General features: G+C 38.0%; 1 protein-coding gene across 9 annotated transcripts in view; it reads left to right on the forward strand.

Annotated features, from left to right (window-relative positions):
- The window catches only part of specc1 (sperm antigen with calponin homology and coiled-coil domains 1), a 149,094-nt gene that overhangs the window by 38,899 nt on the left and 92,368 nt on the right, over positions 1-17,827 (forward strand). Inside the window, exon 1 of one of the 9 annotated variants that reach the window (XM_062048201.1) lies at positions 10,195-10,645. The exons of the other annotated variants lie outside the window; for them this stretch is intronic. Within the exon in view, the coding sequence (XP_061904185.1) occupies positions 10,606-10,645 (40 nt within the window). The 5' untranslated portion in view covers positions 10,195-10,605. Of the gene's footprint in view, positions 1-10,194; positions 10,646-17,827 lie in introns of those variants that run through there. 9 annotated transcript variants of the gene reach the window in all.

Raw genomic sequence — 17,827 nt, forward strand, 5'->3', positions numbered from 1 at the left:
CGAGCATACGTCCACACGGAAGTAATACAAATAACGCTTTTCAAAACAAAAGCAGCACTGTTGTATTGCACACTCGACATAGATACTTTTTAAAATTTATTTTGTATTTTATGATTGGCCTCACGCGGGCCGGACAGGGACGTATAAAGGGCCGGATGTGGCCCGCGGGCCGCAGAATGCCCAGGTCTGCCCTAGGGGAAACTGGGTTACACGCTTAACAAGCTTAACCTATTATTACTATAACAATCTACAAGGTTAATACAGTTCGCTTCTCTTTCTTCCTCTCCATTTATCTGCTTTCTTTTGTATTTCAAGTTGTCATTACATATATGTATTGTTGCATTTGAAACAATTGTATTGTTGATAATACAGGTAATTATTGTTATTCATTATCAATAATGCTATTGCTATTGGTATTTGTATTGCTCCATTTATAGTATAATAATGTTCATTGTAATTTCTGTGTTAATATTTACTTCACTAAATGCTTCTCTGCTTTTACTTTTACTATCATATTTGTACATATCATATTTGCTGATGATTTTCTGTTGTTGTTGTTGTTAATGTTGTTTGTTGTTGCTGTCTCTCTGTCTTTTAACCCTCTTGTCCCCGCAATTTCCCCCTGTGTTTTCCTTTTTTGTCTTTCTATTTCCTGCTGCTGCGGCCCAGCTGCGCCAAATAACAATATAAAAACATTTAATAAAGTCAAATACAAAAAAGGCCATAAGAGAAGTATCCCACACTTCTCTTTTGTAAAGTAAATCTGTACAGTTGATATGGTTATCTACATCAACAGTATGATTTGCCTGAGTAGCTGGAAAGGACACAAAAAAAACCAAAGAAAGAAAAAGGCAAATAGGCATATTGCTGCATACTATACCACTAGCACAATCATCAGGGAAGTGAGACATTTATTGTTATCCTTATAAACAACTGCAATTAATATAATCTTGAATGTATAGTGTCCTGAGCCATTCTTAGGTGATGTGCATACTTTTTGTTTAAGGAAGTATGTGGACTAATGTGATTAACACCCATATTAAGATGAACATGAATTATCAGAAAGCCTCATTATATCAAACTAAATGGAACAAAAAGAGTTAAAGGGGGCCTATTGTGGAAAATAAACTTTTCTTACCTATTGTTACCTGTGTATTTCGGATCTGCATACGTCCCGAAAAATTTAAATCAAACCATGCAATTATGGCGGAGATATTTAGACACAAATCTTGCCTTCCTTCATACTTGGACCAAACAAGACGTTTAGAATTTGCCCAGTTTGTGACATTTTTCCCAAGTGTGACTTTAGCGGATATTTCCATGTATGGTAAAGTTTTACCTGAAAAGCTTTGCGGCAGTCCGCAAATAAGCTCCTTCTTTTTCTCTATTCTCTTGTTATGGGGCAGACTGGCTTGTATAAGCGCATCTTCTGCTTTTGCCATTGCTAATACAAATCGTCTTGTATTGACTATTGGAATTCTCTTTTCACTCTTTTCAACAAGTCAACGCTAAAGAGACTTCAGACTGTACAAAATGCAGCTGCCAGACTTTTGACCGGTGCACCCAGAACATATGACCCCCATTTTATCCAGTTTTCATTGGCTTCCAGTTAAATTCTGCATTGAGTTTAAAATTTTAGTCCTGACATTATGTGCATAGCATGGTGGGGCCCATCAGTACATCACTGACTTGCTATGCCCCTACTCTTCAGGGCGCAGCCTCCGGTCTTCAGGCCAGGGTCTTCTAAAGATCCCAAAAACTTGTTTTAAAACCCGTGGAGACCTGGCATTCCAGGCTATAGCTCCCAGACTCTGGAACAATTTGCACCAGTGCCTCCGTGATCTTGACTGTGTTGAAACTTTTAAGAAATATTTGAAAACTTCTCTTTTTAGTAAAGCTATTAGTTAATGCACCTTTTAACTACCAATTTTAATCCACTTTGTATCCTTTTTATGGTGTTGCCCTTGTTGTTTTAATTGAATTGTTGTTTTACTTCACCTATGTTTTGTACAGCGCTTTGTGATTTTATCTGTGAAAAGTGCTTTATAAATAAAATGTACTTACTTACAAATGAGCGTATAATTCCAATTTATACCTATCAGTAGACTTGATATAGAAGCACATGGCTGACAGGGAAAAGATGCAAAGTGTTGAAGTGGAGGCACGTTAACAAGACCTCCCACAAAACGGTTTATTCAACAGAAACGGTCAGACAGCAGCTGAAAGATGATCTGTAAAACATAATCTGTCCAAAATTTTGACCAAAGAACCACCATTACATGTTATGTAGACCACAAGGAAGTATTTTAAATGTAGGAAAAAATTATATCAATCTTTCAACTGTAAATTATAAGTAAAAAAAAATGCTTAAAAGTTTAAAATGGGTGCAATGTAATAGAAAAAGTAACAAGATAACCATTTTGTTGCAGACCGTTAACAACAAAAATATGCAAACTGACAACAAAAGACTCAATATTAAGTATCATGATTTATTTATAAAACACATTTGAAAAAAGCTCAAGCTGTCCCATGTGCTGTACAAGTTCAGTGAAATTTCAATAATCAAAACAATAAATTGACCAACCACAATAAAAATATTCGACCGGCTTAGCGAAGAAATACAATTGCTGATAAAAGCAAATAAAAAAATATTTAAAACTGTACTAAAAAGTATATCACTGTGCTTTACTTTTCCACTGATTTAAGTTAGTTCAACAAAAAGTAATATAAGGATACCTGGCTTACAGCTTGTTACACTGAGTCAAAATTGTTATTTCTGTAAAGTGGTTCTTACTTGGTACTTTAAAGGCCTACTGAAACCCACTACTACTGACCACGCAGTCTGATAGTTTATATATCAATGATGGAATCTTAACATTGCAACACATGCCAAAACGGCTGGGTTAACTTATAAAGTGCAATTTTAAATTTCCCGCGAAACTTCTGGTTGAAAACGTCTATGTATGATGAAGTATGCGCGTGACGTCAATCGTTGAAACGGAGGTATTCGGACACATTGTATCCAATACAAAAAGCTCGGTTTTCATCGCAAAATTCCACAGTATTCTGGACATCTGTGTTTGTGAATCTTTTGCAATTTGTTTAATGAACAATGAAGACTGCAAAGAAGAAAGCTGTAGGTGGGATCGGTGTATTAGCGGCTGGCTGTAGCAACACAACCAGGAGGACTTTGACTTGGATAGCAGACGCGCTATCCGACACTAGCCGCCGACCGCACTGATGATCGGGTGAAGTCCTTCGTCGCTCCGTCGATCGCTGGAACGCAGGTTAACACGGGTGTTGATGAGCAGATGAGGGCTGGCTGGCGTAGGTGGATAGCTAATGTTTTTAGCATAGCTCTGTGAGGTCCCGTTGCTAAGTTAGCTTCAATGGCGTCGTTAGCAACAGCATTGTTAAGCTTCGCCAGGCTGGAAATTATTAACTGTGTAGTTACAGGTCCATGGTTTAATAGTATTGTTGATTTTCTGTCTATCCTTCCAATCAGGGGTTCATTTCTTTTGTTTCTATCTGCAGTTAAGCTCGATGCTATCACGTTAGCTCCGTAGCTAAAGTGCTTCGCCGATGTATTGTTGTGGAGATAAAAGTCACTGTGAATGTCCATTTCGCGTTCTCGACTCTCATTTTCAAGAGGATATAGTATCCGAGGTAATACAAATCCGTGATCCACAATAGAAAAAGGAGAGAGTGTGGAATCCAATGAGCCAGCTTGTACCTAAATTACGGTCAGAGCGAAAAAAGATGCGTCCTGCACTGCACTCTAGTCCTTCACTCTCACGTTCCTCATCCACAAATCTTTCATCCTGGCTCAAATTAATGGGGTAATCGTCGCTTTCTCGATCCGAATCGCTCTCACTGCTGGTGTAAACAATGGGGAAATGTGAGGAGCCTTTCAACCTGTGACGTCATGCTACTTCCGGTACAGGCAAGGCTTTTTTTTATCAGCGACCAAAAGTTGCGAACTTTATCGTCGATGTTCTCTACTAAATCCTTTCACCAAAAATATGGCAATATCGCGAAATGATCAAGTATGACACATAGAATGGATCTGCTATCCCCGTTTAAATAAAACAAATTAATTTCAGTAGGCCTTTAGCAATTCTGCCATGCTGTCAGACAATGGGTTAAACCCCAGCCCCATCCTGATGACTTATTTAAAATACCTCATCTATATTTCAGTAAAGCTTTCATTGGAGGAGGAGTCCCTGTGGAGTGTGCTAAAGGAAGAGACATAGACTGTCCCTCTCTATAATTAACCAGCATGGTGAGAGTACAAATAATTACCACTGTACAGGGAAACACACTTTAATAGACCCATAGTCAGTCACATTGGTTTTATTTATTTCAGAGTGATAATTAGATTTAGTAAACACATGCTATGTTAGTTTATGTTGTCATAGTTTTACAGGTACCAGTGGTTATATAGTATTATAAATATCACCACCAGTTAAGGTGTCTGTCATGATTTGTATGTCTTTCTTTCACCACTTAACTTGTAATAAAAGCAAGTTGAGAAACAAGCTGATGACCTGGAGTGTGTTTAGGTTGTAATTAAATAAAGTACAAACTTAGCTGTAGTATCTCGTCACCACTGGATCCCATCTGTCTGTGGATGTCAGTTTAGTAGGCCGTAAGAGGGAAGTGTATGGGTCTTGAGACACTCATATCTGTCAAATAGATTAGTCACATATGCCTCAGTCCACTGGGATGCCTCAGACTACATACACTCCCAGCCATGGTAGACCTAAACTGACGCAAGCAGTAAAAAGACTTGACTACACATGAAGATGACTTTTTGTCTTGGACATTCTTGCATGATTACAACTACAAATATCCATATTCATACATACGTACAACATGAAACACCGCTGTCCTGTTTTTGATGCATTCGGTCTTATAAGGATCCTAGCAAGCCAGAATTTAAAACTATAACACACCTGGCCCTTTTTTAAATGTACCTATTATGATTCTAATGTACATGTAAAAATACATCATTGTAGTCTAAATAATTGGATATGCTTTAAATATTGTGTGAATTTTGCTCCACAGTCACATTTATAACCTATTTTATGAGTCTGTTTGCAAGATGTTTGTTTGTGGATGCGTTCCCAGGTTGCAATTACAGCCGTCCACACCCCGTCCTCTCCAAAAGTAGCAGTATTTATCTGTTGAAAATGTACACTGTTAAATATATATCTTGAATTTTAACATCACCACTATTTTTTTATCCAGTTACAGTAGAAAATTAACTTCTTAAACAATATATAGACTCGCCGGCCAGCAAGGTACCCCTGCCCCTTCTTGGATCGAGAAAAAAAAGCTGCTTTTACCACCCTTTAAGCCACTGCATGTTGGTGTTATTGTGCGCATGCCAAGATTAGATGAAAATAATACTTCATCCTACTTCGACTTGTGTTTCCACAAACCAAGTTCCATTGTTGCCTTTTTTATCCTTCTGAGTTCAGCGACTAATTAAATTTCATAGTAGCCTAAATGTCGTTGACAAACACAAGTATTTATTTTTTTGTATTCATTTTAAAGACCTAGAGCATGCGGGAGGACATGAAATGAGAAGGAATATGTATACGGAAGTGCCAGTAGCAGCAGTTTTGCTCAGTAAAAGGGGAGGAGGTTTGCTGACACAGGTGGCCAAGAATGACACGCTGCAACAATTACTTGATTAATTCAATTAGAAAAAAGCTTTGATTCATATTCTGTCGCTTTGATTAATTGTTTGAGTGTAACTCATACAAATTGATAAAATTCGGACCGCTTGGACTCCTTTATACTGTATATGTGAACTTTTAATACGCTGACATAGTTTACACACTAATAATTGTTCAATGGAAAATCGGAATAAATACAAATTGAGGTTTGGGTGTATATCTATTTTTTTCAGCAACCCTATGATGTGCATTTTTTAGAAAAAAACATTAGGGTTATGGCAAGCAAATAACATTTTATTTCAACTATTTTCCCTAAAATATGCGATGAAGCTAGAAAAGTCTGTTTTATCCGATTACTTGATGAATCTAACCAACTAATTGAAAATAATCGATAGCTGCAGCCCTATTCACAACATATGCAATCTTAAAAAGACTGCAAATGCCCGCAAATCAAGTTATCCAAAACTGTGTGCAAGTTCATGCCCATATGCATGAACCTTACGATTTGACCTTTTGACGTTGTTAAACATGAGTATCCAACATTGTGACAACATTTTGTAAGTTCGAAAAGAGTAAAATCTTCAGAGGTTTTGGCATCATTGAGGCTGAAATCTTGTGCTACCTTGTATATTTCAGTATAATGACAAAGAAGCCATTCTTCTAGTTCCCTTGGACACTTGTTTATTTTATTATTCTTCGGTCAATCGTCAACAAAATAAACAAACAGTTGTACATTCATAAATTGAAAATGAAAATGTTGCAGACCGAAAGGGTTTAGGCCAAGGGTGGGCAATTAATTTTTACCGGGGGCCGCATGAGCTACCCGAGCACTGCTGGAGGGCCACATCGACAATATTTCAATTACATTTTGCTCAATATTATTTTTGATATATACCGTAAGATAAATAATAATAATAATAATAATAATAATTAATAATAATAGTAATACTTCAACATAGTGTGTGTAACAGCATTCCATGACTAATATAAATAAATTAACATTAATAATAAATGACAGTAAAATAAGCACACGTATGACTGAGGAGTCATAGTGTAACTTTGTGTGGTGTTTGAGTTGTCCGACTTTTTGTGTGGCCATAAACGCACCAGTGGTTTAGTGCTATGCGTGTTGGTGACAGATGAAAAGTTGGTTTTGGCCTGGTTTGTACGGCAGAAAATGACTAGTTTTTCGAGATAGAATTGTTTTACTCATGTTTTTGGTGTGGTTATGTCCGAATATAAACAGTTTTGCTAAATAAAGTGATCGATATAATTCCTGTCCTCGAAGCATCTCGATACACGTTACAATAATTGAACGGTGTTCAATTGAACGGTGTTGACGAACACACTTAGGGCCGCTTGTTGTCACTGTCACTCAAAGTTGCATTGCAAAATTCCATAGAATAAATATGTTTATTTTGTTTAGAATTCAGATGGGATTTGATTTGGTGCGCGGCATATACTTGCTGCGCGCAGCGGACGCTTGAGCAGTGCGCAATTGCGCAGGCACGCACCTTAGAGGGGACGTTGCTTTGCAGTTCATGTCTTGTTGAAAACACGGCATTCCTCATCAACTTTTCTCTTTTTAGCGTCTCGGGTGTAAACCGTGCATCACTTGTCGCTGCATGTGCACCTTCACTCGCAGGTTACACACGGACACACGCCCATAAATAATACTTTTCAAAATAAAAGCAGCACAGTTGTATTGCGCGCACGACATAGATGTTTTTTCAACTTTATTTTGTAATTGCAGCTGTTCACATTCACTCACAATCACGCACACGCATACGTCCACACGGAAGTAATACAAATAACGATTTTCAAAACAAAAGCAGCACCGTTGTATTGCACACTCGACATAGATACTTTTTAAAATGTATTTTGTAATTTATAATTGGCCTCACGTGGGCCGGACAGGGACGCACAAAGGGCCGGATGCGGCCCGCGGGCCGCAGAATGCCTAGGTCTGGTTTAGGCTGAAGTTGTACACTTATTGCGCTTAACCCTATAAACAATGTCAAGTACAAGATGAACTTCCGAAAATTACTAAATGTCCTTTGTACAACATATTATAAATACACATTATACACAACATAAACACAGTTCAATTATATACACAGTAAAGGCATGTGAAATATCCTTGTACACGTGTTAAACCTTTGCACCAATTTATATACTATATACAAACAATTATACTTTTATTATTATTTATATCTAGGGATGATACTCGAAACCGGTTTTCCCGGTTGTTTGATAAGAAAAGAACCGAGTCCTCGGACTCTAATACCTTTTTGAGAACCGGTACCTGTTATCGAGACCACTATAGTAAAGAAAAAGAGTGGAATCCCGTCCCGACCAGAAATGCTCCGTGGGACATCACAAGAAATGACGTCATGTAGCTCAGTCATTAGGCGCAGATAGGGAGAGCAGGAAAACAATGGACGGGAAAAAGCGCTCCAAGGTGTAATAAAGTTCGAAACAAAAGGTATAATCCAACGAATAACTTTACTGAGAGATTTTAGCAGGGTAAAAACACATGACGAACACTTTTACGACCAACCGGAAACATAGCAACCAGGCTAGCAACGCACCTCCTTTACGGCAGCTGTCGCAACGTTCTTAATGCAACCGCAGCACATACATATATATACAACATATCTCCCTTTTTTAACTTTTGTTTTTCTTTCCTTGTGAACAAAACAAAATCACACTGTATATGTGTTGTCTGTCTAATCATAAATAATGCAGACGAGGCGTGTTGGCTGAGTTCTTGACGTTTACTTTCACAGCGTGGCAACATGCAACACTTTTCGGGGTGTCCGCGCATGCTTGTAACTCCCGTTGCATGATGGGTAGTGTAGTTGTTATATTCTCTAGCTCATAACATCTTTCCCCCATAAAGAAATAATGTTAACTCAATAAAGTGTATTTCTTTTTTTAGCTTTAACTTTTCATTTTTTAGCATTGTAACCACATTTGCAAACAACTTTTCTCTTCATAGAATTTTCTTTCGATAAAGAAATAAAGTGCAAAAATGTCAAAGCATCATAACAAACAGTTAAGTCAAATAGCAGCAGAAGTGCACTTTTTGGAGAGCTGTATTATTTTCAGTTTTGTGCCCAAGGGACTGATTTTATTTAACACTATATTATTATTTACACACCTATAGTGATCACAGAGACAGGTTGTTTTTGTGTTACTGTATATATTTGTTTCTCTGAAAAATCCCACTTAATATTCTTTGGGTAACAACAGTCAATATTTATTTTTTTATTTAATTTTTTTAGGTGGGTAACAGTCAATATTTATTTATTTATTAGATTTTTTTTTTTTTAGTATATAATAAAAGTGAGCTTTTGTTAAACCAAATATTGTCAATCAATCAATCAATCAATCAATCGTGTGTTTTTTTCCATATACAACAACCTATCTGGACTCGATAAGAGAATCGATAAGGAATCGGTTCGATAAGAGGATTCGATAATAGGCTCGAACTCGATAATTCCTTATCAAACATCATCCCTATTTATATCCCACATTTAGTATTTGAATTAACATTGATCATAGTATTAACTACTGTATTGATTCAAGAGTGATATATTTTTTCAAGACATTGGTCTTAAAGTGTTTTTTAAATGTGTGAATGGAACTGGAACATTTTAAGGAATCATCCAACCTGTTCCACAGTTGAACCCCCCTGACAGAAACACATCTACTTTTTAAGCTCGTTCTTATCTTAGCTTTCTGTCTTGTGACACTGTCATCCATACAAATGCATGGAAGATAGGGATTGATACATCCTAAAAGAGGCCTGTTGTGCCCACAGAGACGGAGGTCATGTGGTGAGGAGAACATTCTTAGCAGGATTAGGGACATGTTTATTTACCAACGTGGATGTGCTGGACTAAGTGGAGGGGAAAAGTAGCATCTAAAGAGAGGTGGACAGAAATAAAAATAGTTAATGTTACATTCCCAAGACTTGTGGAAGGGCTAGAAAGGTTTACTGTCCAAGCTGATGTAGGCAGAAAAAGACAATGAACAACAGCCACAATGTTTTCTAATTAAAGTCAGTATGAACCAGTTTTAAAGCTTTGACCTAACATGAACACAACACAACTATTAAGGCTTATGGTATCATTTATCAATAAATGGCTGCTGATAAACAGTCTGCTTTAATCTAATGGAATAGAGATGCTCAAATAGCTAAACATGTCAGGGGATATAAAATATTTTGATTAAAAATATACCCAAAAAATTGTTTCCAAAGAGAGAGGATTATGTAAGAAAATGACCGGTTATACAACATTCCAACTTGGCTTCTAGCTGTAGCTCCTGCTGAATGCTTAACTCAGCATTAAATGTGAGGAATCTACCAATGTGAGGGATGGTTACTATCATTGTTCTGCTTGTCCTGGCATGAGAAGTAGTGGTCGGAGTAGTTGCAGGAATGGTGTGTAAATGTGAGTGCGGCCGGGGAAGCCACGCCTCCCGATTCCAGTACTCATCACAGCAATAATGATCTGCATATAATGCTGCCTGCTCACCCGCCCGTCGGCATACCGTTCTGTCACTCTTTTGGAGGATATATGTAATCTCTAGTGTCTTGACGCACACTGGCAGCCACTCACTGATGGGACACGTAGTCTGCCTCAGCAACGCGCATGCACGCACACACACACCCACACACCCACACACAAACAGACACAGCGAGAAAGACAGCATAAAAGGAGACCTGTTGTAGGAAAGAAGAAATGGAAGAATCGGATATTTCCTCTGTTTCTCCCTCGCTGCGACTGAGCGGTGGTGATTGTGGATGCTGAACAAATGCGACCCCGCTGACACCCCATACACACATTCATCGCTCCACAGCAGCCACGGATTGTTGGATTAGTCGTCTGTGGGAGTCGCGGATAGAACCAACATGGGGAACCAAGCAGGGAGACCGGAGGAAACCGAGACAGGTCTGCTTTTGTTGTACCTTTGCCTGCCACACCTTGGTCTCTGAAATGTAAACGGCGAGCACATTGTTTGGTTAAATTTGAGCTGACGAACATGTCATGTGTCGACACATGTCTGTAAGACAAGTTCTGACTGAGATGTGTAATCAACTGACGACGAGTACAGATGCAAATGGCCTTGAGTCATGCAAGGCAATTAAATGTTTTTATGGTTTGTTCTCGTGACATGAATTATGTGAACATACTGTATTTGTACTGGGCTAATTTTACGTCTGTCTTCAGCAAGTAGAACTCTGTTCTATGCAGTAACTGATTTGGGTAGCAGGAGTAAAAATTGTCTGCGAATAAGCATGATGGAGGAGCTGGGATTATAAACCTCAGTCTCGCATCCTTCCTCTGCCTTGAGCAGAATGGGTCTGCGCAAGATTTCCATTTCAAATTCACTCAAATGCAACTTATTGCTCATCAAGGATTTAAGAGGCAAAATATTTTTGAAACAATTTTCTTAACAGTCTTATTTTAGACCCATGTCAAGAAAAGTGATTAAATAAATATGTACTACCCTCACTATGTTCTGTCCTGAACCTACCAAGATCTGCTTTGTTGGCGCCTATTAACAGCAAACACCTACAAACTCCACATGCTAGAAGTAAAGATAGTGTTTATGTTTGGTATTAGTAGACACACACCCACACCACAGCAGCTATGTTTTTCAATTTTAACTCGGTGGCGGGTGTGAGGGCATGTATTTTTGCAGATAGAACACAAAGACTCAAAACAATAAATCGAAAAGCAGCAATATAGTTTATTTCTTCATGCACACAAACACTTACAGAAACAGGTGGTTAGGTAACCGATTATGCACAAAATGACTAACAAGCGAGGCTAATCTTCCAATTTATAATTTTTATAAAGCAAAATAACTGCTTTTATTTCAGACCTTTTGATGCAAGTCATGTAGATGTTGCTTCTCATAGGGATGTATAATGGATAAATCAAACCCTCCAGAAATGTGTGATGTTGTGATCGCGCCATTTTTGCAAATTCAACCAATCCCCGCAAATTATACACAGCCTTACCACTTTGTCCAATCCCCCTAACGTTAACGCACATTTTGGCCAACCATCGTCATTTTCGCCAATCAAATTTGTCTCTAGGCAGTGTTCAAACATGCATGTTAACTGTCTAATAATGTTTCTTGTGTACACACAGTAAGAGTGATGTGTAACAATTTTGTGGGTTTGGTTTCAAAGAATACTTAAAACTTTTACAAAAAAAAAAAATAAATAAATAAAATATATATATATATATATATATATATATATATATATATATATATATATATATATATATATATATATATATATATATATATATATATATATATATATATATATATATATATATATATATATATCATAAAATCACAGACTATGCTATATTAGTGAAAAAAATGAGCCTCAAACCACGGCAACTTTGGCCACCACGTTTAAAAAAAAAAAAGGTGCTGCAAATTCAGGCATCCTGAAGGTGACCGATTAATACTTTATCACAATCACACTTAACATGTAAACCCACTTTACAATAATCAATGGGGCTTGGTCAAGCCTCTTTCATAAAATAAAATTATTCATAGGTCTGTAGGCATGAGTCGATTACCGGTTTTAAAGTGTACCGTGGTATGAAAAAGTGACGGGTTAAAATCCACTAAAAAAAGGGTGCAAGTCCACTGAACTGAACTAAAATGATTAAAATGGCTGCTTTGGAATGCTTTGGCGCTGTAAAAATACAGATAGCCAATGCTTGGAAGAAGAAGATTACCCAACGTGCTAAACGTGCTTACAGACAGTGTCAGCAAGAGAAGGCAACACATCAACATGATCGCTATATGTTAAATTTAAGGCAACATTAATGCTGTCTTGAAAATAACTAGCCAACCTTTGCATCTGGCATGAGTTAAACAAATACTAACTCGTTACTGAAAAAGAGGGCTAACACCAGCTAGCAAAAACGACACAAAGAACCGTATGCATACATGTTATGTTTTAATTTAACATAAAATCAAATTACAATTGACGCAAGAAATGTTTAAAAGCTCACCAAATACACCAACAACTTATGAGCAAGTCTCCAAATCATGGTCAGTGTCAGTTTTTAGCTGAGGCCTACTTTTATTTATTTTTTGAAATCTTTTTTTTTTATAAATTGTTTAGATTGTGATCTTCTTGAGCCACTTAGGGATTGTGTTTATTTTCATTTTGTGTTGTTGTTTTTTTTTTTACAAAGAAAATATTTATATTGTTGAGACTTGAGTTGCAGGTTTAGCAACAGTAGACTACATTTAAAAGAACTGAACTTTATCCATCATTTATTTAGAAAGAGCTCAGTTATTTTTTTAAATTTATTTTAAAGGGGAACTGCACTTTTTTGGGAATTTTTCCTATCTTTCACAATCATTATGAGAAACAAGAACACACATGTCCTGTTATTTTTTATTAATTTAAAGATGATAAATGCTTGAAAGATGCGGCTAATGGGAGTCACCGTTGTAGCCTTCAAAGCCCTCTAAAACAACTTCAAAACCCTCCAACAATGTTTTATATACACAGTGCAAGTCTATATACATAATGTAGTAACAGACATGTTAATAACAATATGTAATATGTTCAATATTTACCGTATTTTGATCATTTTAATCATTTCCGGGACTGATTTATTCCGCAAATTGATTTCAGTTTCCTGACTTCTGGCAACATGTGTGTTCCTATCATGGCAGACTTGGTAATAGACAATGAAGAGGACTGTTTTTGGACAAATGAGAATTTACAATCATACACTTTCGAAGCTAAATATACTGCTGCTTATAGAAGTGAGCAGGAAGGAAGAGAGACGTTGAAGCAGACGGTAGCCGGGAGAGGGGGATGAAAGCTATAAATATAGAACTTGGAGCCCATATACTTTGACATAAATTGATAGCTTACCCAAAATCAACCGGAAACGCCCCCCGCCAGTTGGAGCAGACGAACAACTGTCCATCGAGTGAGTCACTTTAATATCGATCATGATACACGCTGCACGCCATGCGTGTTAGTACAACTACAGTACATACTGTCTGGCTAGCTCAGCTGTGTACAAACCTAACATGAAATGTGGGCTAATACTTTACAGATGCTGTAATATGAATGTTCATGTGTTGTATCGCAGTGTTGTGCATTACAAACCCAAACGTCTTTCGTGTTGGCGTAGAAGTTAGCTTATCTCTTACAGTAGTTAGCTTTTACGGTTAGTACAGAAACATGCCGATGTGTTACTACGATTGAAAAAGAGTTCCTCAGTGTTCGCTCTTACAATAACAATTCCGCTACGCTTGGTTATTATACAGGTTACCGAACGTAAATTAAGTATTGTTGACGGTTTTTGAATGCATTTTTTAAAGTGATTTAGAGGTATAATTGATTGCTCCCGTTAGCTGCATTGCTAGCCACCTAAAACGAGCCGATTTTTTATGTTAGAAGGCAAAAAAACCAAATAACTTTTGTCTCTTGTCTCTCATAAAGATTGTGAACGATAGGCAAAATAAGTAAAAAAATAAAATAAAATAAAAATAAAGTGCAGTTCCCCTTTATATAAGCTCCACCTTAATCATGTTCTATTATATTAAATGACTGTCTTGTTCAATAAAGGCATTTTAAATAAAACATTTTAGAGCTTTGGTGGCAGAGGGGTTAGTGCGTCTGCCTCACAATACGAAGGTCCTGAGTAGTCGTGAGTTCAATCCCGGCCTCGTTTGCATGTTCTCCCCGTGACTGCGTGGGTTCCCTCCGGGTACTCCGGCTTCCTCCCACCTCCAAAGACATGCACCTGGGGATAGGTTGATTGGCAACACTAAATTGGCCCTAGTGTGTGAATGTGAGTGTGAATGTTGTCTGTCTCTGTGTTGGCCCTGTGATGAGGTGGCGACTTGTGCAGGGTGTACCCCGCCTTCCGCCCGATTGTAGCTGAGATAGGCTCCAGCGCCCCCTGCGACCCCGAAGGGAATAAGCGGTAGAAAATGGATGGATGGATGGATTTTAGAGCTTTAATTATAATCGGGGCGGCGTGGCTCGGTTCGTAAAGCAGTCGTGCCAGCAACTCTAGGATTTCAGCCTCGATTTCCGCTTCCACCATCCTAGTCACAGCTGTCGTGTCCTTGGGCAAGACACATTACCCACCTTCTTCCAGTGGCACCCACGATGGTTTAAATGTAACTTAAAGATGTAGATAATGGGTTTTACTATGTAAAGCGCTTTTGAGTCACTGGAGAAAATATAATTCACATTCACTAATACTACAGTATATCATGTAACCAGGATACTCAGAAACTCCTACCAACCAGTGCCTTAGTTTAGTTAATTATTAGGTATCTAATATCGCTAATTCAATCAATCAATCAATCAATGTTTATTTATATAGCCCTAAATCACAAGTGTCTCAAAGGGCTGTACAAGCCACAATTGTACATTTAAGTAATTATAGCCATTAGTTCATTTACTCATGGTATATATGTTTTGCTTTCAATGAACACTGATTAATCAGCTTACACAATATACAGTTGCATTTTATAAGATTGTGAGTTTCCTCCGCCGGGTGGCGGGGCTCTCCCTTAGGGATAGGGTGAGAAGCTCTGTCATGCAGGAGGAGCTCAAAGTAAAGCCGCTGCTCCTCCACATCCAGAGGAGCCAGATGAGGTGGTTCGGGCATCTGGTCAGGATGCCACCCGAACGCCTCCCTAGGGAGGTGTTTAGGACACGTCCGACCGGTAGGAGGCCACAGGGAAGACCCAGGACACGTTGGGAAGACTGTTTCCCGGCTGGCTTGGGAACGCCTCGGGATCCCCCGGGAAGAGCTGGACAAAGTGGCTGGGGAGAGAGATGTCTGGGCTTCTCTGCTTAGGCTGCTGCCCCCGCGACACGACCTCGGATAAGCGGAAGAAGATGGATGGATGGATGGATGTGAGATTCTAGTTTTGGGAAGTAGATTAAATCTATCGAGTCTACCAGGTTCAGAGAAATGTGTGTGTTGGAGCCTTTTTTAATACCGTTTGATGGATAGTGATAGTGTCAGCATTGTGCTGCAGTGATAGGTCATTACCACAACCAAACTGCAATGAGTGCTGCAACACTGAGCCTTTCTGCCTCCCACTAGCTTACCAACACCGTGGCCCAGACTATAGTCTATGGTCAGCATGCTGTAAGTTGTTGATGAATTGATACTAAATTATAGTGCAATGACAGTGTGTCTATTTTCAGGACTGTTCTTCAGCCTGTTCTGTGTGAGCTCCAAAAAACAAAAAGTTGAAACATTGTAGTTAAGTGAGGTAAATTAAGATGTATTGACTTTCTTATGGTCAAAAATGGAAGTTTCCCACACATGTGGTTTCTTAAAAAGGTCATTGATAAGAACTGTGTAATATTTCAAAGTAGGCTCCTTTGTTTATTAAGTTGGCAATGGTTTTGCGCACATATTTTATTATGTTGTCATTGGAATGCCAGAGTTAGCTTTTTTTCTTCCTGGTCACACCAAGTATGGCAGCAATACAACATGAAGTTATTGTGTTATGCTCAGAGGGTTCAAAATACAGGCTTCTAATGCATATTAATTTGGGAGCCTGTCTTAAACTACTTTTTCCATGAAATTGACTTGATTGTAATATATTGCCACTGTAGAGCTACTTGAGATTACTTGATACTTGTAGAGTACTTTAGAGGAAAAATCCTCAATTTGCTCATCATTTTTTTTGCTATTATACGTTTCCTTCAAATATTTGAAACACATCAAGCATTTACATGAGGCGTTCCTCATGGTACCTCTGGTTCTCCAGAATATACGAAATATGACGAATAGGGATTATTCTATTTGTCTTCTTTACGAAATTTTGATAAGCTATCTGTACCATGTACGATACCAGTATGGTCATTCCACTGACTGGATGTTCGTGTCTTAGTGGGACATGACAAACAAAACACTCGCAGATGTCTTGCCTGTATGTCTTTTCTGATCAGTACTAAAGAGAACAAGGACCTACAAATGGCAGATGAACATACATTGTGGGGGGAGCTGATGTTCAATAGGAAGCAACTTTGACCAGCTTGTGTTAGCTTGGACTTTGAGGAAGTTACATCACTTGTGCTTTCCATAGTAGTTGGTTTATACAGTAAGCAGACTTGTTCTTTCATTTTTTGCAAAAAAAAACCCGTAAAAAAAATATTTTTGTGGAGTTTGTTTGCTATGATTTGTATTTAGGAGCAGCTAGAAGCCTGCTGTTCTACTCAATATTTGTTTTCCCGTTACTCTAAGCACAATATCATATCACTTACATTAACCCAACTTGCAAATGCAACCTGTTCATCATTATATCTCGGTTAACATCCAGTTGACATAACATTAAAAGTGAGGAGCCAAGCCAAACATGCCAACTGTCATTGTGTGAATTGCCAACTCTCCCGCTGCACTTCTTTGTGTTGCAAAATAAACACGGAGTATCTGTGAATAAAAAAAAGCATCCAAAATGTCTAATTGTTTTTAATAATAGCATGTTTTTCCTCTTCATAGAAGACCCCATTGATTACATGCCCCCTGCAAACTGTCCTTATCATCATTCATCGCTAGGGATGAGAAGATTAATCGGTTTGCATCGAACCGAAAAAATGCTCATGCAAGATACGAATGCATTGGTAGAGCAGCTCAATCGTGGTTTAGGGGGAAAATCCAAGGGTCATCGGATTTTGATGGTATTTTTAACAAAAAAATGAAAAAGTAATTACCAAATTCTAAATCTCTAACTTATTTTTAGTCAACGCAACAACAACAAGGCAAGCATGGTAGAGCTGATGTACATTTACCTCCACACCTAAAATCTGAAGTTTGGTAGCACAATAGGTTTTACAAGAGAAAAAGGGCATTTTAATAAAATTAACACTATTTGCAAAATGTGCCACGCTGCTATCAAATACACTGGAGGCACAACTACACGTGTAACTACTTTGAAACAACCACATGGAATTAGCATTGGCTAGACATTTTTGAATCGTGTTGCATTGTGATCAGGATGTAAGTTGTACCTGTTTACCAATATATCACCAATTAATGAAGATGTTCAGTATCTTTAATGTATCGAATATATGACTCTCCCTATTCATAACATTG

This window comes from Entelurus aequoreus, linkage group LG05 (assembly GCF_033978785.1).
Source record: "Entelurus aequoreus isolate RoL-2023_Sb linkage group LG05, RoL_Eaeq_v1.1, whole genome shotgun sequence".
In the NCBI taxonomy this organism is placed as follows: Eukaryota; Metazoa; Chordata; class Actinopteri; order Syngnathiformes; family Syngnathidae; genus Entelurus; species Entelurus aequoreus.